This window comes from Panthera tigris, chromosome C1 (genome assembly GCF_018350195.1).
Source record: "Panthera tigris isolate Pti1 chromosome C1, P.tigris_Pti1_mat1.1, whole genome shotgun sequence".
NCBI lineage: Eukaryota > Metazoa > Chordata > Mammalia > Carnivora > Felidae > Panthera > Panthera tigris.
Genome location: NC_056667.1, coordinates 186818565 through 186844595, shown reverse-complemented (window position 1 = coordinate 186844595; position 26031 = coordinate 186818565). Strand labels below are relative to the sequence as shown.

General features: G+C 35.0%; 1 protein-coding gene across 4 annotated transcripts in view; it reads right to left on the bottom strand.

Annotated features, from left to right (window-relative positions):
- Positions 1-6839: 6839 nt before the first annotated feature.
- The window catches only part of BMPR2 (bone morphogenetic protein receptor type 2), a 191847-nt gene continuing 172655 nt past the window's right edge, over positions 6840-26031 (bottom strand). For all 4 annotated transcript variants that reach the window (XM_042995083.1, XM_007090030.2, XM_042995084.1 and 1 more), the window contains 3 exons: positions 14722-14894; positions 11243-12522; positions 6840-8912 (listed from right to left, as the gene is read on the bottom strand). In XM_042995083.1, the coding sequence (XP_042851017.1) occupies positions 8662-8912; positions 11243-12522; positions 14722-14894 (1704 nt within the window). In that variant the 3' untranslated portion in view covers positions 6840-8661. The remainder of the gene's footprint in view (positions 8913-11242; positions 12523-14721; positions 14895-26031) is intronic.

Genomic DNA, 26031 nt, shown 5'->3' with positions numbered 1-26031 from the left:
AGAATTGCAGCAGTGCCTGCAACATTATATTGTAAGGTTGTGCATGCAAATCTATTATCCTTAAAATATTATTTATGGTGACAACAGAACCTCCTAGAGTAGGCTATGCTTCTCCTGAAGCAAAAACTCCCTTGGCATCTACATAAGACAGGGCCAACACTCTTTTGTTCTATTTCTTTGGTAATATTTTAATTAATTAATTAATTCTATTATTTATTTATTTATTTATTTATTTATTTATTTATTTATTTTGAGAGACAGCATGAACATGGGAGAGTCAGAGAGAGGGAGAGAGAGAATCCCAAGCAGGCTCCATGCTGTCAGCACAGAGCCTGACACAGGGCTCAATCCCATAAACCATGAGATCATGACCTGAGCTGAAATCAAGAGTCAGCCACTTACCGACTGTGCCACCCAGGTGTCCCAATCTTTTAATTTTTTTAAAGTAATCTCTATTTGGGGCTTGTACTCACCTCCCAAGACCAAGGCTCACATGGCTCTACAGAGCCAACCACACGCCCAAATCTAGCACTCTTTTAAAACATGCTTGTCCCGGGGCGCCTGGGTGGCGCAGTCGGTTAAGCGTCCGACTTCAGCCAGGTCACGATCTCGCGGTCCGTGAGTTCGAGCCCCGCGTCGGGCTCTGGGCTGATGGCTCGGAGCCTGGAGCCTGTTTCCGATTCTGTGTCTCCCTCTCTCTCTGCCCCTCCCCCGTTCATGCTCTGTTTCTCTCTGTCCCAAAAATAAATAAAAAACGTTGAAAAAAAAAAATTTAAAAAAAAAAAAAAATAAAAAAAAATAAAACATGCTTGTCCCTGTTCCAGACACTTAGCTAATAACACTGGATTCACCTAGAATCAAAAACAATGTGTTGCCTTCAAAAACTCATATTGCATTTTAACAAGGACTTATACAAATTCAAGGATCTGAGAAGATTATTTGATGATGTTTAGCACAAACACAATGTTAGGCCAATAGAGATGTTTTGGTACCTGCTAGGTTTTCAGTAACTGCAAATTGCTTCATGTATGTCCCAGGCTATTCTATTTAACCACTGGGCCATTTTCACTTCTATTTTTGAATTCTCTTGGCATAATCAGAGGTTGAAAACTGTGTTTCAAAGCAAAATGCAAAATACATTAGAATCTCAAACCAGTTCTGTGGCTTTGGACAATATATTTAACTTCTTAGCAACAGCTTTTTAAAAATGGAGACAATATGTATTTTGTAGGATTACTATGAGAATTGTCAACCTATGTAGAAAAACTACCACAGTGCCTGGCAAATAGAAAGTATGCAACTATTATTCTAACGTTAGATAATTGTTTATGTTATCATGCTGAGTAATGACAGTCATATTAGGACATTTACTACTCTGGTACAAAACACCTAAAATATCACACTAATAGTCATAATTTCTGGTGACCTCATAAAAATCAAAAGATACAATTATTGTTGTCATTAATATGATCTTTAATAAATGGAATAATGCACCATTTTACAGCAAGCCTTTTTTAAACCTAAAGAACTGTCTTAAAATCTCCTTCTCCAATGTCTCTGTAGCAATACAATCTTTTTATTTAGGTTTATATATATCAAAGCATTTACTTACAATTATTCATAAAAAACTCTTTAGTGGCTTAATGTCAGCTTTCATAGTGGCATCCATAGATAATACAAAAGAAAAGTGATTTGCTTTATTTCATACTCACACTGATCCATCAAACACAACTTATACAGCATAGCAAGGTCTCAGACGGCTTTTACAAAAGCAAAATAACTGAAAGTAATTTTTCATAAATTCATATGATATTCTATCTGTAATGTAAGAGCAAAACACACCAACAAAAGATACCCGTTAACAAGAAAGAGGGTTCTGAGGAATTGCCAATATTTTTTAGCCTTTCTTATTCCAGAAAAGCATCCTCAGAAATGAATACTCTGTAGCTTATGTTTCTCCTGTCCATTCAGAAAAAGCATGGCAGCTACACATCTCCATGTTTCAGCTACTACAACACCCTAAGAGTTAGTGTACTTTACAATTATCCACTTATCTTTATTTGAAAAATTATCAACAGAAAATTAAGGATGATTCCAGCTTATACAAACACTTATACAATATAATTTCCATGGAAACATGACAACAAGGCATACAAAAACTTTAAATAAATAAATGTGACGAGAAAAAGAAAAGCCACAGAAGCCAAGCAATTCAATTTTAACTGGAACCTATCTTTGAATTGCATCTTTTAGTAACTTAGTTTTATTATTAAGCTTCTTTAAAAATATGTTTCCCTATCATACACAGGAGAATTGGTAATAAGGTGGAGAGCCTGAGACAAGAGACTGGTTACAAATAACTTCACTGCTAGGATTTTAAGTATACAGCGTATCAATTTGGAGCTTAAACATTTGGATCTGACAAAGTGATAAATAGCTTACCATAGGTTACCTTCTTAAAACCATCCAAACTATTACTAAAACTATAAACTCATTATTTCACTTTTAGAAGACAGTTTTATAATGTTAAATTACCTCAAGAAAATTTTATCTCAGAGGAACTATTTTACTAAGTTCTCCCATTAAAAAACAAAGCAAAATTAAATGATTTGTCCCATCATGTATAACCATTTGCCCAAAGAAGAGAAATGGTCTTAAGATGGTGTTTCAACTCTAAGGCCTAAATATGCTGCAACATGTAGCCAATTAGTTGAGTCATTTCCCTCTATTCAGTAATTATAGAACGGGGCAAGTTTTTATGATTAATGAAATCTGATGTTATGTCTATTAAAATTAAGTCAAATCATAAGATGAAACATTAAAGGAACTGTGTGTGCAACAAACACTTTAAATATTCAACTGGACTAATTGCTTGTTTGCTACCAATTAAAGTTTTTCATGTGCAAAGGGATGAAAAGGGCCCTGAGTTTTTAAGTAATGTTAGGTCTACAGTGTGCGTCTAAAACATAAAGATGTTTCTGAAATCTAAAAGTACAAATAAAATGGAAAAAAAATCTATATGTTGCCTTTTGAAACATTTTTAAGAAGTTGTTTAAAATCCAGTAATTTGGTTAAAAATTCAATGATGAACTGGACGCCCTAGTGATATGATTTATGTCTAAAGATTCCTTCTCTCTTACCCAAATGTTATAATCTGGGTTGCAAATTAAGTTTAAAAATGAATGTCACTACAATCAGTAGTAGCATTATGAACATCATAGTAATAATAACAGAATTGAAATTTTTAAGATCTGATAGATTTGGGGCACAATTTTAATATACAGCATAAAATCTGAATTATTTTCAAATGTATCAGTCATGAGATAAAATCCTAAATTTTGCTTTATATGCACAAACACTCAATTTTAGTCAGCCACTTAAAAGTTAAATGAAAATTGTTATAGTCCAGTTTATGTTGCAAAATAATAAGTATTTCAAAAGTGGTCTGCAGAAATGTTCATGGATAATACCTAATTATTATAAGGTTTGTTTTTGAAAGTTAATCTTGCATTTTGTGTTTAATATTTGATACAAAGAAATATGTAAAATGTTGTGGCTCAATCATAATGCTAAGCTTGCTGCAATATAGGTTAAAATTCTTAATGGCAAAATTACATACAATTCTGTATGCATGGCTTTTTAGTTGTAACTAATGAGAATATAAAACTGTAAAACTCCACAATAGAAAATGTTAGATAATATAAACTTAAGTACTGATTTTCTGACAATCTGATGGTTGGATCCATTGTCAAACGGTACATCCTAATTCTTAATTCTATTCTACTGAACTATTACTTAACTGAAGTAATGAATTTGAATAGAACATAAAATATAATTTTAGGTGTTCTTAAGCATAAAATATAAATTTAGGTGTTTAGTTCTGAAAATAGGGCTGAGAAGAAAATACTAAGGGAGCCAAAGTAATTTTGTCTGAAGAACTGGCTTAGATGTTGAGAAGCCTGAAGCATACTGAAGAATAACAATAGTGGAGAAGATGACAACTCACTCTCTTTTTTTACTGCTGGAGAAGAGAAATGCTTTTAAAACAACACAGGAGGGAAGCAGAATAGACATGAAGAAAATTTTCCTGATACAGAAGATTGCAAGTCAGATAACCAAGAGACAGAGTAAGTCAGAAAGAGGTGATTGAACGAAAGTAATGGGTAGGTGCACCAGAGCAGCCTGAGATTTCCTCTTTTCTTCTATGTTAGTTTAATCTGAGAAGCTATAGAAAAGCCTTACTTTGATAACATTTGTGTAACTAGCTCAAACAGTGATTTGCCAGACTTACTAAATCAAAGAATATATTTAAGAGTAGATCAGGTAGTTTTGGCTAAAGTTCACATCGTTCAGAATCTACAAATTAAAATGCAATTCTATTTGCTGAAGAGCAAACTGACAGCAAAAGGTATATTTAGAAACATCTCGGTCTGAAAAAAAAAACTCCTGGGGTGTATGTGGGAGTGTGACACAATTTCTGGAATAACAGGTCTAGATAATCAACTTACATGTGTACAGATTCTAACAAGTTAGCTTGGAAGTTAAAGTAACAGAGAAAGCAATCCGTGAATAGTTACACAATCACCTGCACATAACTGGTCGTTAAGTTCAACATAAATTTATAAAAGGTTGTATAGAAATACAATGTAATCTCAAGTTCTAGGAGCTAACTACCTCCAATAAAATATTCATTTCCATAAATATAAAAAAAGAAACAAAAAATGTATTGACATATTTTTCCATAGCAAATGAGTATGAAGAGAGGTTTATAGAGAATGTAAAATTCAGTAAATAACTGCAGTCTACCAGGTATTCCATTTGGCTTTAGATACCAAACTTGAAAATATTTTAAATAAAAATACTTGTCAAATTTTGTGACAATTCCCACTGAAACACATAACTGCTTGTGTGTTCTTACCTTTCTTTAGTTATTTTCACATTCAGAACCAATGTATATTTTCTGGAATAAGTGTGTACATATAAGGAAGTTATTGAAACTCCTTTATAAGAAAGATATTGTCCTTGTATCCTTCCTACATCCTCCTCAATTAATTTTCTGGATTAATAAAATTTTCACTATAAGCAGAAATTTTCAAGATGGAGTCAAATGATTGATAACACTTAAAGTCCACGTTAAATTAATTCCTTCAAATCAAGTATGGAATCAATTTAGGGGAAAGTCTCTGTTCCTACAAGCCACCTTCACTTTTCCCTTAAAATTTGCTTTACCTTTATTTCTGCAATGTAAGAATATTAGGAGTGAAGAAAAGTGAAACAATTTTAAGAATCATGATGGCAGATGTGGGATTGAATTTTATCTTGAATTAATAATTATTTCTCAAGCAATAGTCAGTATAGACATGTCTACATGTTTTATGTTTGCCTAACTTCTAAAGGCATTAAGGTATCTGGTTTGGCTTATATACAAGCCACAACTGTATTGGAGTGTTGTAACTGAATTTCTTACAAAATGTCAGTATATTACACATCCTTCCATACAGTGTGTAGGCAGTGTGGTGTGGATGAAAGAGATGTGGAGAGGTAAACCCCAGGTTAAAATCCAGCTCTCTCTATTACTAGGATGTGGAACTTGGGCAAATTACTTAGCTTCTCTTAGTTTCAGTTTTCTCAACCTGTAAAGTGGGAATATTAACTATAATCCTCAAATGGTTGCTATGAAGATTACAAGAGATTGTGTATATATACCCCAGCATTCAGTATATAATAAATTGTATTATTTAATTCCTGTGCCTTCACATAACATTTTGCACTGATAATGTCTTCCCAACCAAATTATGAATTTAAAAAGGGGGAACAATGTTAGGATTCATAATTAGATCATTTTTGTTTAAACACAATTCAAATCAAGTTCTTTCAATGACTTAGTTCTGATACACAATTAGGATAGTTAAGGGATTAATATTAGACTTTGGTTATCAATTATGATGCTTTTGAGGTTGTAAAACCAGCAAAATGAATTTTAATATTTATTCATTAACTATTTTATTTCATTATTTCATTCAATATTTTATTCAAAAGCACCCAAATGCTTTTCTACATGCAAAATTTTGTGATAGCAGTTAAATATTAGCTTCAAGAAACATTTATTATTAGATGAATAAAGTTACCAAGTATTTTAAGTAATTTTGCCTGCTTGTAGATTACAGATTCTGAATCAGTCTGATATATGATTTAATTTAAAATTTATTAAAATGATCTACTTTCTACTTCTATTTTTTTCAGAGTCTACTAAAAAAACTAGGGAAAGAAAATTATTTGTTTTAAATATGCTTGCATGAAATGGGAAACTTATAAGGATTCTTCTAATTTGGTATATAAATTTTTGAAAGCATTTTATTAGTCAACATCAAAAAAAAAATGCTAGAAAAATTAAAACCAACTAGCCTAAACACAAAGTAGAATGTAAGATAACTCTTCTTCTGTCAGGAAAAGATGATCAGGTCTAACTGATGTTAGACCTCCAATGGTTATTTATCCTCAATGCTTTCAATTGGAGAAGGAATATAATTTATTTTGACTCAAAGATATCCTACAAATATTTGAAAATAATATTCTGAAATGCAGTTCAAAGACATTTAAAGGCAAGAGAACTAAGTGAAAATTTAGTGGGAAAGATATAATTTGTTTCACAGATAGAAGAATAACTGTGTCAGAAGACTGAAAAATATGTTAAAGATCTGAATCAACAGAAGGGCCAATAAAGCATAAAAGGTTGAAGTCCTGGGCACTAGAAAAATAGAATAAATGTTAAGTGATGTAACATCTAACTCACAGGATCATAGCAGATGGCAAAAAAAAAAAAAAAAAAAGGTGGCTTATAGAGTAAGTCATAAATATTTTGGACAGAAAATTGGGAAATTTAGGTTGTCTTTAGCTAAATGAAGATAGAAGAATATGAGTGAGAAAATATTGTTCAAGAGATAAAAACCTAAAAGCAAGAATATGGGGATTTGTGTTTTCCTCTTAGCTTTTTAAACTCCCATAGAAATCTTAGATCTTAAATAATGTCTATATAGAGAATTTGGAAAAATTAAGTGAGATCATCACTGTTTGCAAATTGATAGAAAATAATTTGTGCTTATTTAAAAAAAAAGTCCCTTATTTGACATAAAGTGCTTTATTTAAAAAAAAAAAATGCTGAGGTGTTGTTTAGAGATAGTTATCAGTAATGAAAGAAGCAAAGGAAGCTTTTAAAAAGACAATATGATTTGAAGGATATATAACATGTTATCACTAAAAGGTATATTCTATTATAATGTAAATAATAAATGCTTCTCACATATCAAAGATCATATGAAAAACTGGCAAAAAGAGAAATTATGAAAATAGGATTAGTGAAGAAACAGTTATGAAAAAAGAGGTAAGCCTCAGTCTGCTCAAAAATGATAGGTTTGGCAGCAATCCTTCCTTCCACAGGGATGTGGCATGCCAGATGAATGATTTTTCCACACAGTGTTTTAGGTCATGGGAAGAGGACTCATTTTCAGATAAAGTCACCAGGCTTTGCTTTGGAAGGGAATAAAAAGATATTACCAGTTCAAAACTACAAATTATTTTTGAAGTTATTTTAAATGGGAAATGTAATTTTATTTGAGTGAAAGATGGCCTATTCAGAGAATGAAGGCTATATAGCATTATGTAGTCTTAACCATCTACCTACTTAAAAATTCCATATAAGTATAGCTCTATAAGTTTTCTGATAAAAATGTGCTTCTTAAATAAATGAATATGGAACATGAACATACATACAAAAAATAAAATAAAATGAAAAAAGGCTAATATTTGACTTTGTCTACTTTGTTCTATGCTCTCTTATGAACTTCCAAAAACCAGAACCAAATATGTTTGTTAAAATGCCTGGAAAGAAACATTTAGGACTTGGAAGGTTAAAATAAATGGCATTTCAAATTAGGTTTTGGTAGTTCCTTCTCTAGAGCCCTTTGAGACAATGTTTCTGCATTCTCCATTAGGAGAGAGAAAGCAAGAAATCAGGTAGCTGCTTTCTCTTGTGCAAAATTCACTGTCATAGAACTGACCTGCCAAAAGTATGGGGGGTGGGGCAGAAAAATGTACTCATGGAAGAATGTGTGCTCTGTTAGGAAGAGAACTTATAAGAAAGCTTATTTGTGGACTATAGACTATTGCACGTTCAAATAAAACACAAGAGAAAAGAAAGTCCAACAGATAATATGTTCACAACAGTTCAACATATAAACTAGCTTGGGCCCAGAAATAAAACATGGATACCAGACACCACTGCAGTCAAACCTGTCTTAATTTGCTTCTGTTTTAATGACCTTTAGAAACTGGTCCAAACTGATTATCAGCAATACATTGTTTTTGCTTTTTTTCTTAAAAAAATATTTTGAGACCACTTTTGATACACACACATATAATTCTGTGGTCATAACAGACAAATATAACTTTAAGGAGACTACACAAAAGTGCAAAACTTAAAAAAACAAAATTAAAAAATATGGAAGCATAAGCTAAATTTTTCTGCATAGCTGAAATCTATTTAAAGCAAGTCCTGTTGCAGGGGTGGGAGGGGATACTGACAGGAAGATAAAGCAGTTTTAATGTCTTCTGCACATTTAAATGATGCAAAAAATAATTTCACTCCATAGGCTTGAAAATATTTCACAGACAGTTCATTCCTATATCTTTAGACACCATGGTAGTAGCAGTGCCTCCTTCCGCAAGGTAAACTGCGGTACTGGATTTGGAATGAACTGCCCTGTCACTGCCATTGTTGTTGACCTCACAGTCCAGAGGTTCAGTGGAGATGACCCAGGTGGAGGGGCGCCACCGCTTAAGAGAATAGGGAGTTTTCACACGTTTCTTGATCTTTTCACCAGATCCTGATTTGCCATCTTGTGTTGATTCACCTACTGGAAATAAAGGTACAGAAAAATAAACTATATATAAAGAAACTATTAAATAATAAAAACTTAGGGTTGTAACTTAAGAACAGAATAGACTAATATCTACAGGAGATTTTAATAGATATTACTTGAAATTCAGGATGCCAGGTAATTATTCTCTAGGCAAAACTTAACCAACTTATTTTGAGACTCTTCAAGTCCAATGTTTTTATAACTGGTTGAATTATTATATAAGGACAAGCAAAAACAGAGGAGAAAATGAAAACTTCTCAGCTGTATTCTCAAATCCTTTGGTTACTGGTAGTGATCCTAACTTGGCAAATGCATTTAATCACTCTACTTAATGTTCAAAGCAGATCAAACTTTATTTTTAATTTTTAATTTTTTGAGAGAGAGAGAGAATATGTGTGAGTGAGCGGGGAATGGGCAGAGAGAGAAAGAGACAGAATCCTAAGGAGGTTCTAAGGGCAGAGCCCCACGTGGGGCTCCAACCCATGAACTGTGAGATCATGACCTGAGCCAAAATCAAGAGTCAAACGCTTAACAGACTGAGCCACCCCAAAAAAGATCAAATTTTAAAGGCACCTGGCATATAATATTTTCAGAAGAATGACACAAATACTATAATACAAATTTTCTAGTAATTCCCCCTTCCTACACTGACAAGACATTTTATTGATATGAAGCCCTGCCACAGGGTGTGTCAAATGATCTATGATACAAGCCACTCAAGCAAAGGGCTAGATTCTACTGATCTTTTTTTAAATTTTGTTTTAATGTTTATTATTTATTCTTGAGAAAGAGAGAGCATGAGTGGGAGAGGGGCAGAGACAGAGGGAGACACAGAATCTGAAGCAGGCTCCAGGCTCTGAGCTGTCAGCACAGAGCCCAACGCAGGGCTTGAACTCGTGAACCACGAGACATGACCTTAGCTGAAGTGGGATGCTCAACAGACTGAGCTACCCAGGCACCCCTTTACTGATTAATTTTTTAAGTAAGCTCTATGCTCAGCATGAGGCTTGAACTCATGACCCTAAAATCAAGTTGCATGTTCCACTGACTGAGTCAGCCAGGTGCCCCTCTACTGATTAATTTTTTTTAATTTTTTTAACGTTTTATTTATTTTTGAGAGAGACAGAGACAGAGTGTAAGCGGGGGAGGGGCAGAGAGAGAGGGAGTCACAGAATGTGAAGCTGGCTCCAGGCTCCAAGCTATCAGCACAGAGCCCGATGCAGAGCTCGAACTCACGAACTGTGAAATCATAACCTGAGCCGAAGTCGGACGCTTAACCGACGGAGCCACCCAGGTGCCCCACTACTGATTAATTTTTGAGACCTAAATCCCTTCAGCCCATTTTGTAGTCCTTGGCAACAACCATATAATATGACTTTGAGTTTTTTCATAAAGTGCTGTCAGTCTAAAACATAAATTGTTTTGTATAATGATGACTGTTAAAGATTTTGGTGAGCTCTCCTGTCTTGTGTTATAACCTCTTTATAGCCAGAAACCAAGTATCAAGTTATTTGTTTAGATTTCTAGGGGACCCAACGACACAATGCTATAGGCATGTAGGAGGCTCAACATGTAACTCTTGAAAAAGATGACACTAAAAAAACAAAAAACAAGAACAAGTTTTTTTTTATAGTGACTTTTTCTGAATTTTCTCTGGACTTCTCAGATTTATTAAGGTTAGTCTGATAAAATCTACATGTGTCTAAAACAGATGTTAATATACTCAACAAACTTTCAAAAGTTCTACTGGCATCATTCTACCTGGAGCTTTTTTTTTTTTTTTTTAATGTTTATTTATTTTTGAGAGAGAGAGAGAGAGAAACAGAGCATAAGCAGGGGAGGGGAAGAGAGAGAGGGAGACAAAGGATCTGAAGCGGGCTCTGTGCTGACAGCAGACAGCCTGATGCAGGGCTCAAACTCACAAACTGTGAGATTATGACCTGAGCTGAAGTCAGACATTTAACTGACTGAGCCACCCAGGTGCCTGTTACCTGAAGCTTCTAAACTTGTATTTACTTAATCTCAACCATTCACAACAAGTATGTAAACTGCATTATAAACCAGGAGCTATATAAGGTATGTATTAAGTTGGTAATTAATTATTCTGACTATTGTGACATTGACTCATTATCAGCAACAAAAAACTACTTTTTTTCTTTACAATAGTCTGATCACTTTTGAGGTTCAACCAAGTAGTTTATTTTATTTCCAAAAGTGGTAAAAATAAGTAATTGCTAGTTGAAACACATTTTGATTTTATCTAATTAATTATTTAAATGGTCCCAAAAGACAAGCAGGAGAGATTAAATGATCCCTGCACTTACACTGCAAACTGCTGCCATCAAGAACGTTTGTGGCTGAAAGATCCAGAGAATTAGGCCTCTGTGCTTTTCTGGGCTTTGATGGTCCAGGATCTGCTACAGTGCTTGAAACACCCTGCGTAAGATCATCTTGCTCTGAACATGGATTACTGTTGTTGTTATTGGAATTAGTTCGGCCACCTTCCAGTGGCCGTTCCCTCCTGTCCACAAGACGATCCAGAACACCTTCATCATGGCCAGCCTGTTGCTCTCGTCTCAGCAAAGGTTCATGCTCATCAGGACTGGAATTAATATTCAGCCGGGTATCCTCACCAATGAATTGATTCTGCAGCATTTCTTGGCCCCTATGTGCCACTGTGTTGGTTGTCTGGCCATTTGGTACTGTCCCATTAACATACTGGGTAGCGGCAGTGTGGGAGTTAACACTGTGGTTTCGACCTGCCACACCATTCATTGTGACCGTCACCACATGAGGTTCTGCAGCATTGATTGTATTCATCTTGGCAACTCCAGTTTCTACTTGTTTCAAGTTTGATTTGTGCTTGCTGCCAAATTTCAGCCGGGGCTCCTTGGTTGAATTTTTGGTGTTTAAAGGCAAACTAGTAGGTCTCTTAGGAAGATTCTGTTGCTTGGGCAGAGGATAGATCTGAGTGGGTGGAACATCAGGAATTAAACATGCTTGGCCATTTGCAGCTTGAGTGAAGTCCTGCTGTCCAGTCACTTCTACTGCAAGTTTTATGAGTGGGTAAAGCAAGCTAGAACTAGTACTGCTCAGTGGGTCTGGTCCACTGAACTGTTTAAGAGAATGCTCCATGAGATTCTCATCAGAACTTTCCTTGAGGTTCTTATCAACTTCTTTTGGGTCCAGCTTGTTGGTCTCCAAGTCTTCTTCTGTCAGTTGTAAGCAGACAGGGGTTGGCCCAATTGGTTGTGAAACATTTGTGGCATGCAGATTTGTTTCATCTGAGTATGGCATCTCAGATATAGTGGTCATGCCAGTGCTTGGAGTGAGGCCAGTGGTGTTTGTGGTTGTTGTATTGGTGGACAGGCTGGTGACGCTTGTTTCAGGGCTGGGGATTCGAGCTTGTGCTTGCTGTCGTTCATAGTTAATTGAATTTCGGTTCTTTTCCCCTATAGTCAAAGGTGTGCTAGACACTGAATGCTCAGAGGAAATATTCTTCACAATGCTGTCAGTATGATGGATAGAGTCTTCAATGTATGAGGAAGAAGAATAATCAGGATAAGGGCCAATCTTTGGCACGCGCCTATTGTGTGACAGGTTGCTTAAAGAAAGAAAAAAAGTGCCACATTGAGAATGTAAATTTATGACAAACTGACCCTCCAAGTTTAAGACCTCTGATTTTAAAGTATAAAATGCTCTTCATTTTATTCCTAACCCATATTATTCTAGAAGTTATTCTAAAATTCTGATCGCATAATCAAGTATCAATTAATAACTTGCTAAATGATAGTTTTATATTATTTAAGACTACTGAAAAACTTATGTCGATCTAGATATGATTTTCATAGATGTTCATTATTTTGATTTATAGGACTTAATTTAAAAATGTCCCCTATAGTTTTGTAACACTACCAAATATATTTTTATGAATTGTATTCTTGCACAACCGGACAAAGTTTAATGAGAGGAGGAACCATGGTGTATATTTCTTTTGTACTCCTACAATCCTAGATACATCATTGTGGCTACTCAACAAATACATTACCAGTTAAGTTCCAATGGCCAAATGGTATAAAGAATATAAGCGTTTAGGTTGTTCTAAAGTGCTTCCATTAAGAGGCAGTGTAGCAATAGAATGTATCTTCCTGGGGGTAAACTGAGCCGTATCAATGAAAGTCCTACAGCCTAAGAGTATAATGCAGAGTGAGACAGATAAAGGAACAACAATTCAGAACTGCTCTCCAGTTCTTCACAGCCATCAACACCCACTGAGAGGGATGGTTTTTGAGCATTACACTGTAACTTATTTAGGTTATTTAAAATAAAAGCCAGGACTAGCTTTAATTAAACAATGGCAACATTAATAGATACAAAATGTTATAGGAGAAAAGCAGCAGCTAAAGGAAAAGAGGTGCTATAAAGAAAGATTAATAAAGTTATGAGGGGAATGACAGGAAGGTGAAGAATAAAAAAGCAGCTGTACTGCACAAGGAAAGGACGTCTGGGTAAGGTTCAAAATAATGAAACCTAGAGTAGAATGACTATGGGATGAACCATGATTTAGGGGAAACTATTTAGAAGTGACTGGACATGAGAAACAGCATGTAAAGCATAGAACCGAAGGACTGTGGGGGGCAAAAAATGGGCAATACAAGGAGGGGGGAGTAGCATCAAGGATTTCTTCTTACCATTCAGGAAAAGTTCAAAAGCACTTAAAAATAAAAGCAACTGACTCTTGAGAGAGGTACAAGTAACATGCTAGAGTATAAAGAAAATACAGAGATCAGGGAAGACAGAAGTAGAAGACTATCCCCAGGTATGCATAGAGTGAGAAAATTTGTATTTAGAATTGCTAGTTTTTACCTTCCTTGACTTGCTGATACATAAGGAATAAGGGTTCACATGCTGAAGCTAATTCAATCTAAACATAAGCAGTATAAACCCAATTTTGGGTCTATAATTCATAATACAAATTGCTCTTAGAAATTAGAACAATAGAAAATAGCAAAAAAAAAATTATTCAATAATCAAGTATATTTTTATCTCAGTTTTCTCTGGTAACACTTTCCTGGGTGCTTTTCTGAAAAATTTTTAACATGTATTAAATAAAATGATAACTTTGTGGGAAAATCCCCCCCGAAACATGGAACAAAAAAAGTTCCAATTTCTTAAAGAAATTTTTTTAAAAGCCCATTTATTTAGAACCAAAAATCATAGTTCTAACAGAGAAATGTCTCATAAAGTAATATTCATGATGGGATAGAAAGACCTTATGAATTGCTTTCATGTAAAAGTAATAAAAGTATATTCTATACAAAAGAGCATTGGATAGGAAGGCTGGGAATCTTAGTCTCCAGTGAAACAGTGGTTAGATACACAGGTGAGTTCATAGTTTTATTCTCTCTTAAAAAAAAAAAATTAAAAATTAAAAAAATTTTAAAAAGCAAGAGAGAGAGGGATAATAACAACCAACGATAGATAATTTATGTAGAAGTGCTTATAAACTTTTGGAACTATGAAAATGTTTTGCCTTTATATTTTAGGGAAGTAGGAGTGTTAGTAAGGACTAGTCTCTTTTACTATATTTTGAGATACAGAAAAACATAGATTCCATCTTGTACTTCTACCAAGCAAAAATCTCTGTGAAAAAACAGGCATTGAAAGAAAAATTATAATGTTAAAGTATATGAGTTAATCATTGCCTTATTAGACTGGTTTAATAGCATTTTTTTTCCTATTCTCTGTTTAGTCTCAATTTTCAATATTGACTGATGAATGCCAAAGCTCTCTAACGTCTTACCGTTCATTTTGCATAGCAGTAGACATGGGATTGACTGTTGGGCTCACAGATTTGTTTCTTTCCCAAATCATCATAAGTTCAGCCATCCTCTCCTCAGCACACTGTGCAGTAAGCCTAGCTTCTGCATCCTGGTCCCAACAGTCTTCGATTGTCTCCTTGAGTGACCTCACTGCCTGTAATAAAGTAAATGTCAAACAGTAGATCTTTAAAGAAAATTAAGTATTGAGATTTTGAGTGACATGAGATAAAAGAATGTTCTTTAACCAATATTTTACACAGCTATCATAAAATATTTTAGACTTCAGAGATTTGTAAAGGGTCACATTTCTCAAAAGATGAGGAACAGCTAAGCAAGCAGGGTTTAACTTAAACTCCTAAAGAATTACCCATAAACGTAAACAGTTGTAAAAAGTTACATGGTTCGCCAAGGTCACAGGTTTATGTCATTATTCATTCACAGGACTGTTATTTCGATCAATAACCATTAATCTCACTTCAAAAATGAGCTTTGAATTTGATGGAATTTTGGCACGAGGCTATCTTCAATCTCTAGGTGAGCTTTTTTACTATTAGTAAAGTACATTCTAACTATGAAATTTAAAGGGTTGGCATTTTCTTATTCTTTAAACTAGTTTCAACAGTAGTATCTAAAGCAGTCTTATTCTGTAGTATTCACCCAAATCAGTAGTGAACAATAGTCTCCCTTTTGGGGAAAGTTGGTTTGAACTTCCTTTTAAAAAACAGATTCTGGGATGCCTGGGTGGCTCAGTTGGTTAATTAAGGGCTCGACTTCAACTCAGGTCATGACCTCGTGGTCTGTGAGTTCAGGCCCCATGTCGGGCTCTATGCTGACAGCTCAGAGCCTGGAGCCTGCTTCAGATTCTGTGTCTCCCTCTCTCTCTCTCTCTCTGTCCATGCTGTCTCTCTCTCTCTCTCTCAAAAATAAACATTAAAATAATTTTTTTTTAAGTAAAAAACAGATTTTGTGTATTTGACAAACTGTCCATCCAGAATCCTTTCAGACTTGTTTTTGGACTTGTTGTTATTAAGCTTGAAAGTTTTTCACCTGCTGATATTCATAGTTATTGTGCCTTTAAAACACATTCAAAAAAATTAAGGTAATGGTTGTCAGATTTAGCAAATAACAATATACTACTTAATTTTAATTTCAGATAACTGACAAATAATTTTTAGTATATATTCCATGCAATGCTTAATCTGAGCATTTTATCTCATAAACCTATTTTAAGCTAAAATCCTTGTTAGCAATCTTGGCAACATTTTTTGTGTTTTCCTAATAATCTCTGTTCTTGACAAACAGATCCAAACCTGTAGGAAATTTGATAATGTTTATTCTGGGGATAGGCTAAATGAATACCTGCACCACGGCCCACCCCTGACACCATCTTTCCTGTTCCCTTGGGTCTTCTAAGCTGCCTGCCTCAGTGCCACAGCACAAATCCAAGACTATATCTTTTAAGGCTGAAATTTATATTGAAATTTTTTTACATTTATTTATTTATTTATTGAGAGAGAGAGAGAGAGAGGGAGAGAGAGAGAGAGAGAGAGAGAGAGAGAGAATATCCCAAGCAGCCTCTGCAATGTCAGTGCAGAGCCCTATGTGAGGCTCAAACCCATAAACCATGAAATCACAGCCTGAGCCAAAATCAAGAGTTGGACGCTCAACCAACTGAGCCACCCAAGTGTCCTGAAATTTATATTGAATTTTGAAATCTATTTTAATATATGTTCCAGGCTCTGACTACTGAGTAAAATTCAAACAATATAGATATCAATTAATAATCTTCTCATTAAATAATAATCTACCTCTTTCTCAAATTTTAGAAGAACCTGAAGAATAGATACTGATCATACAGAGTTTAAGGGCAACTGTGTAACCTCCCTGAGGTAGAAGTTTGGTGTTTATGTTAGAAGTAAAGTTGAATCTGTTATTTATGGTAGTTATGTTCTACAAAGTTGCTATAAATGCTGAATTAGTGAACACTGAACCATTGTTCCTGGGGGAAATACGGGGTTAGACTCCTGTGAGCCTCTGGCCACAAGATTTTTGCCAACTGATCAACACATAATCTTGTTTTATTTGTGTTTCTGTTTAAAGACATCTTTTTTCTTAAAGTTTATTTATTTTGAGAGAGAGAAAGTGTGGGGGAGGAGACGCAGAGAGAGAGAGGAGAGAGAGAGGAGAGAGAGAATCCCAAGCAGGTCTGCATGCACAGTGAGGCTAGAACCCATGAACTAAGAGATCATGACCTGAGCTGAAGTTGGATGCTCAACCAACTGAGCCACCCAGGCGCCCCCCTGTTTAAAGACATCTTTAAAAATAGTTAATTATTAACTATGCTCATGGCCAACAGCACTCTACATAATCGCCTAACAAAGTAAATCTAGCATACATTTTTCTTCTTCAAAAGGCACATCACAGCCTTTTAGTGCTTCGGAGCACTGTACTCAGCACTTCAGCACTACATGTGGGGCTATTTTAACCCAGAAATCACTAACAAGATGCCCCAAATGTGAAAAATATGCTAAACAAATGCCAAAAAGGACACTTGTTTATAGTATAAGAGATGAAACAAAAAGACAGAGTGCCTTGTTGATTTCATTTGGGAAAATATACATCTGATGACTAAAGTTTTTTGCTGCTCTGTGTACATCCATGAATGACCATAAAAGCGTTCAGAGTACTGATTTGGGGATTACAAATCAATTTTGGCGGGTAGTCAAATTCCAAATATGAAATCTGTAAACATGAGAAAAGACTGTATGTAATGGATTTAAAACTGACTTGGATTTGAAGACCACAAAGGAAGTTCAGAAATCAACTTAATTAACTTTTTAAATAAACACACCTCTAAAAACTAGTTATACATTTATCTTAGTGGATTTTGATATTGGTTTGATAAAATGAGTTTGTCTCCAGTTATGAAATGAGAATTTTTTCTTTTTATTTTGAAATAATTTCAAATTTACTTTCTTGTCTTTCACAGCCTTGACATTTTTGAGGATTATAGGCCAGTTACTTTTTAGAATCTCAGGATTATAGGCCAATTACTTTTTAGAATCTCATGGTTAGATTCAAAGTTTGAAACTTTGACAGAAAAATCACAGAAGGGATGCTGTGTTTTTCTCACTGCATCTTATCATGTGGTTCACAATTTTGATTTGTCTCATTACTAGTGAAGTTACCTTGATCACATGTCTGAGTTGGTGTCTGCCAGGGTTCTTTCTCTATTGTAAAGTTCCATTTTTCCCTTTTATATTCAATCAGTGGGTTTTTAAAAAACTTTCATCAGTGTTTTTGGGGTGGGAGGAATACTTAAAGTGTCTGTAAATATAATGTTCTCTATACACTTTTCACCCACCATTTTTGGCATCTCAATGTTTGTTGGCTGAATTTCTGTGATGATTGCTAGTTACAAGACATTTAAAAAATGATAGTAAACACAAAATAGAAATATGGACAAAGGGCACATAAATGAGAAGTACAAATGCCTTATAAAATATGCAAAGATGTTTAATCTTATTCACTATGTTGAGGCAGTACAGTGTAGCATTTAAGAATATTAGTTCCGGTTTTGTAGCAAGAGTGCCAGCTCAGTTAAGAACCTGGCTTCAAATCTTGGCTCTACTACTTACTAGCTGCAAATTAAAACAAGATCCATTTTCACCTATAACATTAACAAAGATTAACAAAGGTTCCTATCCATCAACCATCTGTTCTCCTAATTTATAGGCAACCAATGTTACTAGTTTCTTGGGTATTCTTTCAGAGAAACTTAATGACATTTTTCTTCAAACAAATACCTGTCATACACACAAATTTATAGCTCCATTCATTACTAAACATAAAGTGTAACACAGTGAAGTGTACACAGTGAAATCTTTCTAAAGCAAAGATTTGGACAGCTTTCCATATAAAACTGAAAGAGACTGTTCTTCCCCAAACAGAGCACTGTCTATTGCACAGAGTCCCATTCACCAATTGCTGGCCCAGAAGACTCAGAAATACCAAAATCCAAGCAGCTAAAAATTGTATATTGACTGTTCTCTGTATCTGAAGTTAAGAGAGACATGGGATGAGGCTCTGTTTATTACTTTTCATTATACAGTTGGGAAATAATTTTCAAAAAACTTTTTCAAAAAGAGACCCCACCCTCCACCAAAACAACTCATCAAGGCATTGTCCTGGATGTAATGAAAATTTGATAAACAGAAACCTTGGTCTCTACCTCTATGAAGTTTCCATTTTTATGACAGAATCATCACTGATGCATAATAATACATAGTGGTTAACAACTGTTGAGATCTTACTATGTACTAGACTGTGTTCTAACTCATTTAATTCTTTTAAATTTTAAGGAGGCTCTATGCTTAATGTGGGGCTTGAACTCATGACCCAGTAATCAAGAGTTGTATGCTCCACTAGACTGAGTCAGCCAGGAGCCCCTAATTCATTTAATTCTTATTTGAAGTAAGTGGGAATTATCATCCCCACTTTTCATATGCAGGAAAAGAGACCGAGAGGAGAAATTAGGGTACACATCTAGTAAGTGGCAAAGCTAAGGTCAAAGCCCAGGCTGCATAGCTCCACAGTTCATACATTATCGTATGTTGAATGCCTCTAAACTATGCTGATAGAACACAGCCAGTTCCTAGTGAATAAATGGGTTCTATTATAAAAGTTGTAAGTTGATTTTTTTTTGAGAAAAATCTTTGTAAGTTCTAAACAAAGTATAAATAATGATTAGTAAGTCATTTACACAAGTAAAGATTTAGAAGTAAATTAATATAATGAAATAGGGGAAGGGAAAAATAAGAAAAATAGCTGAGAATTTAAAGAGGTTGACTACAAACAGGATTCTGAGGTCCTGAATAACGATTTGGTCATAGATGGTTGTTCTAAAAGTAAGTAAAGCAATACTGAATGTCCCAGAGTAAGTAAAAAAATAGAGAAGAGAAGATTAAGGAAATAAACTGTATAGAAACAGAAAAATTAAGTCACCACTGGGGAGTTAGTTTAAGGTCTTTAAACAAATATTGAAAAAGGATTTGACAATTTAGATGAAATGGACAAATTCCTTCAAAGACAAGACATAAACAACAGATGACTTGAATGGTTTCTGTATCTATAAATACGTAGTTAAAAAATTTCCCATTGAAGTAAAAGCAAAAATGAACTATTGGGACCTCATGAAGATAAAAAGCTGCACTGCCAAGGAAACAATCAACAAAACTAAAAGGCAACCAACGGAATGGGAAAATATATTTGCAAATGTCATAGGATAAAGGGCTAGTATCCAAAATCTATAAAGAGCTCACCAAATTCCACACCCAAAAAACAAATAATCCAGGGAAGAAATGGGCAGAAAACATGAATAGACACTTCTCTAAAGAAGACATCCAGATGGCCAACAGGCACATGAAAAGATGCTCAATGTTGCTCCTCATCAGGGAAATACAAATCAAAACCACACTCAGATATCACCTCACGCCAGTCAGAGTGGCTAAAATGAACAAATCAGGAGACTATAGATGCTGGCGAGGATGTGGAGAAACAGGAACCCTCTTGCACTGTTGGTGGGAATGCAAACTGGTGCAGCCGCTCTGGAAAACAGTGTGGAGGTTCCTGGAAAAATTAAAAATAGATCTACCCTATGACCCAGCAATAGCACTGCTAGGAATTTATCCAAGGGATACAGGAGTGCTGATACATAGGGGCACTTGCACCCCAATGTTTATAGCAGCACTCTCAACAATAGCCAAATTATGGAAAGAGCCTAAATGTCCATCAACTGATGAATGGAAAGAATTGTGGTTTATATACACAATGGAATACTACATGGCAATGAGAAAGAATGAAATATGGCCCTCTGTAGCAACGTGGATGGAACTGGAGAGTGTTATGCTAAGTGAAATGAGTCATAAAGAGAAAGACAGATACCATATGTTTTCACTCTTATGTGGATCCTGAGAAACTTAAGAGAAGACCATGGGGAGGGAAAGGAAAAAAAAAAAAGAGGTTAGAGAGGGAGGGAGCCAAAACATAAGAGATTCTTAAAAACTGAGAACTGAGGGTTGATGAGGGGTGGGAGGGAGGGGAGGGTGGGTGATGGGTATTGAGGAGGGCACCTGTTGGAATGAGCACTGGGTGTTGTATGGAAACCAATTTGACAATAAATTTCATATTTAAAATAAAATAAAATAAAATAAAATAAAATAAAATAAAATAAAATAAAATAATAAAAATTTCCCATAAAGAAAACTCCAGGCCCAGATGGTTTCATTAAGTCTACCGAACATTCAGGAAGGAGTTAATGGCAATTCTACCCAGGTCTTCCAGAAAATCAAAGAGGGAAGAATATTTCCCAACTTATAAGGGCATCAGTGAAAATAGCAGAGGAAGTAGACCAGGGAAAATTCTTCCCTGGAAGTACCAAAAATCCTGGTAAAAACTGTCAGAATTGGGGTGCCTTGGTGGCTCAGTCAGTTAAGCATCTGACTCTTGGTTTTGGCTCAGGTCATGATCTCGCAATTTGTGAGTTTGAGCCCCACATTGCGCTCTGTGCTGGCAGTGCCGAGCCTGCTTGGGTTCGTTCTCTCTCTCTCTCTGTCTCTCTCTCTCTCTCCCTCCCTCCCTCCCTTCCCCTCCCCAGCATGTGCATGTGCTCTCTCACTCTCTCTCTCAAAATAAATAAACATTAAAACCCCCCACAACTTAAGAAAAAAAACTGTCAGAATCAACCTTATTGAAGCTCTGAAAGTTGCTCAAATGTTTATAGCAACCAAGTAAAATATGAAGATGGTAGCCTGTGTTCCCCATGTGGGTATCTGGTCCCAGAGGGAGGAAAGTAATATTATTTCCAAGATATTATGTTGTCTGTTTTGACAGGTCTATGAATTCCTTGAAGAACCCATGAGAGGGGCCTGTCTTTATTCTGCCTAAATCAGAACTCTCTCAGGAAAGAGAAGTAGATATGACTAAATGGAGAACATTCCTTGAAATCACTGAAAGTCAAATGAACAAGTGTTAAAATACAACAAGTGGGATAAAATACAACAATTGAGCCACAAAACAGAAATGCTGAAAGTGAGGGAGGAAAAGCTGGGGTGTTTGAGACTTTGGGGGAATGAGGGTTTTGAAAAGCTCCTGCATATACTGGGAAACTTAGAAAAGTCATGCATATATCCAGGATGGGATGCATGCTCAGAGAAGACCATAAGCTTTCATAACTGGCTGTCTTTAGGCTCAGCACTAGCAGAAAGTGAAGGCTAAAGCAGAATTGTAAAAGGTCTGGATAAATGTTAAAGGAGGGCCTCAACACAAGGTCAATCTGCAAAGACCCAAAGAGTCTTTTCTTTTCTTTTTTCTTTTTTTCTTTTCTTTTCTTTTTGCCCATCAGGATGTTAAAAATGTCCAGTCTTAAATAAAAAATTACAAAGCAGGCAAAAACAAAAACAAAAACAAAAACAAAAAACCAAGAAAGTATGGCCTATTCACAGGAAAAAAGAAATTAAAGAAACTGTCCCTGAGGATACAAAGATACTGGGGTTACTAGACAAAGAGTTGAACTATGCTGAGGAACAGAAACAAAAAAGAAATGAAGAAAAATAAACACAGCCTAAAAGATTTGTGAGACACCATCAATTTTACCCAAATACACATAATGGAAGCCCCAGAAAGAGATGAAAGAAAAAGGGGCAGAAAGAATATTTGAAGGAATAATGGTCAAAAACATTTTAAATTTAATAATAATTTAATAATAATAATAAATTTAATAATAGAAATGAATCTACACATCCAAGAAACTCAATGAACTGTAAATAGGAAATACTTGAAAAGATTTATCCTGAGACACACTAGAATCAAACTATAAAAAGCCAAAGATAAAGAGAATCTTGATAGCAGCAAGAAAGAAGTGACTTGAAATACATAAGGGATCCTCAATAAAAGTTAATAGCCAATTTCTCATCAGAAATCATGAAAGCCAAAAGGCAGAGGAATGATATATTTAAAGTGCTGAAAGAAAATGAGTGTTAACCAAGAATTGGGTTACACAAGGATTTCTAAAATATGAAAACAAAAATATATCCATGAAAGAAAAAATTGATAAATTGGACTCCAGCATAATTAAAACCATCTGTTCCTATAAACTGTTAGGCGAATAACACAAACTATGGTCTGGGAAGAAATATTTTTAAATCATGTATCTGATAAGGGACTTGTATTCAGAACATATAAAGAACTTCAAAACTTAACAGTAAGAAAACAATCCAATTAAAAGTAGGCAAAAGACTTGAACAGACATGTCCTCAAAGAAGGATGGCAAAAGCAAGTGAAAAGATGCTAAATATTATTAGTCACCAGGGAAATGTAAATTAAAACCATAATGAGATACTACTACATAACTATTACAATATGTAAAATTAAGAAGAATGGCCATACCAAGTGTTGGTAAGGATGTGGAGGACTAGATAGAACTCTCATGTACTGCTGGTGTGAATATAAAATGGTACAGCCACTGTGGAAAACTGTTTGGCACTTTCTCAAAAGGTTACGCAGACATGTACTACATTCTATTCTTAGGTATTTACCCAAGAGACTGAAAGCATATGTCCATACAAAGACTTGTATATGAATGTTCATAGGAGGTTTACCTGTGCTAGTCAAAAACTGGAAATAATCCAAATATCCACCACCAAGTGAATGGGTAAACAAATTGTAGCATAACCATTCAAAGGAATGCTACTTAGTAATAAAAAGGAATAAACTAATGACACACATATCAACATGGATGAATCTGAAAATAATTATGCTATGTGAAAGAAGCCAGAAAACAACAGTACGAACATATTGTAAGATTCCACTTACATAAAATTCTAGAAAATGTATATAAATCACTAGTGACAGAAAGCAGATCAGTAGTTGCCTGGTGATTCATGGAAAATAGAGAGAGGCAGGAAGGAGACTTCGAAAGGGCACAAGAAAAATTTGGGGGCTAACTGACATGTTCATAATAAGGACTGTGGTGATGGTCTTGGGTATACACATATGTCAAAACTTAATGAATTATATATCTTTTTTAAAAAAATATTTACTTATTTTGGGAAGAGCACAAGTGGGAGAGGGGCAGAGAGAAGGGAACAGAGGATCCGAGGTGGGCTCTATGCTGACAGGCTGACAGCAGCGAGCCCAATGTGGGGGCTCAAATTCAAGAACTACGAGATCATGACCTGAGTCAAAGTCGGATGCTCAACCAACTGAACCACCCAGGTGCTCCAACAAATTATGTATCTTAATATGTGAAGTTTAATCTATATAAATGATCTCTGTTTAAATGTTAAAGTTTGTTAAGGAGATAAAATAAGATTAGAGAAAAATATAGATATTCAGGCAAAATCAGATGAGTGCTTCAACAAGGGACTCTAACTACAAATATATAAATAATGATACCCAGCATTTGGGTAAATGAGATAAAGGGGTTATCATTATTAACAATGATGAAGAAAAACAAGCAGAAAAAGTAGGGAAAAAAAGAAAAGAAACTTTAAAATCTTTCCCACCTAATGACAGGGAAAACGGAAGTGAGGGCTCATGGACGGGTCATGACATGAAATTAGTTTAGTGGGTTGGGAAACAACATTTAAAACAAACAACTAGACCACTCTCCCCAAACTGAATACTCTAGGCTAGAATAGAAAATACCAAAATATAGAGTATGTAGTAAGGTTAAGTATAATCCTAAAGGCACTAGATCATGAGGTGCATGTGTATTTCTTAATGTAGATTGTGTGAGAGGGAAAAAAGTATGGGAAATGCTAAATTCCAGATCATAGCAAAAGTTTGCTGATTTGTCAAGAAGAGAATAGTAAAAGCTGAAATAAGTATGAAAAGAAGAAGGGATAGATTCTGGGACACATAGTGTATGTTAGAAGACTGGATTTAATGGGTGGAGAAAGAAAAGATTAGAGGAAAAAAAACAACTGAGGAACTTTCAAACTTTTACGTGACAATACATTGAGATAAAACTGTTGAGAAAAAGAGGTTATACAGAAATAAGACTAAGGAATAAAGACAAGCCAGACAAATGATTTCAAAAGGGGAAAGAGAATAAGCCAGTATTCAAAAGAGATTAAGAAACAGAGGCTCAGAATTTGGAAAAGAATGAAAAATATGAAGAATGGTGGTGTGGTTAAACAAATTATAATCTGGACGTTTTATGTATGAGAAAAAAGCTATTTAAAAAATAAATTTTGCCTGTAATTTCTTATTATTCCAATTGAAACTGTGTGTATGTGTGATTGTTACAACAGTTCATTTTTACTATAAACTCTGAAAGTTCAGGGGAAAAAAATAAGTCATTCATGAATCCAATATTCAGAGATAACTATGGTTAACATTTTCATGTATTTCCCTCAGACTATTTTCTATACTTCCATTTTTTATAAGAAAACTATTCCCCTTCCCCTTTTTTAAATGCCTATTTATTTTTGAGAGAGAGTGTGAACACAAGCAGGGGAGAGGCAGAGAGAAGACGACACAGAATATGAAGCAAGCTCCAGGCTCTGAGCTGTCAGTGCAGAGCCTAACACGGGGCCCAAATCCATGAACTGTGAAATCATGATCTGAGCCAAAGTATGATACTTAACCAACTGAGCCACCCAGGCGTCCCCTTCCCCCTTTTATTGCCTGATCTATTTTAGGTCCCTGGCAGCTTTTAAAAACTAGTTTTTACACTCATTTATATTTGGAAATTTTGAGGTTTGTTATTATAAAATATTTTTAAATTTCAATGCAATTATGAAGCAAAAATATCTTTTTTTAGATATAGAGGTATCTTTCTCTTTTTATAAACTATGCATTTGTTATATTCCTCTCTAGTATTGGATTGTGTTTACAGAGAAGCAGTTATATTGACTACAGCACATTAGACTTAAATGGATTCACTGGAAGTAAACCAAGTATTACTTATTCCCTACTTCCCTACTCTAAATTGGAAGCAAAAAGTTTTCAGGTAAATATGAATACGATGCATATCCTGTAATGGCAAGGTTATTAAGAGATACTTGAAAATAATGAGTCAAATTTCTTTGGTGAAATAAAATATTAAGATGAAGTATTTTACTAGATAAAATTTCATACAGAAATTTTTCCTTAAGAGATGCTTTACTGTGAAGCTAGCATATCTAGTGAATCCTGGTACGGGATTCAGCCTCACCTCTGCCAAGGCCTTTTTAAAGATCTGTCCCAGTTCCCAAACAGGGACTGCCGTTTAGAGGCAATCTTGGGCA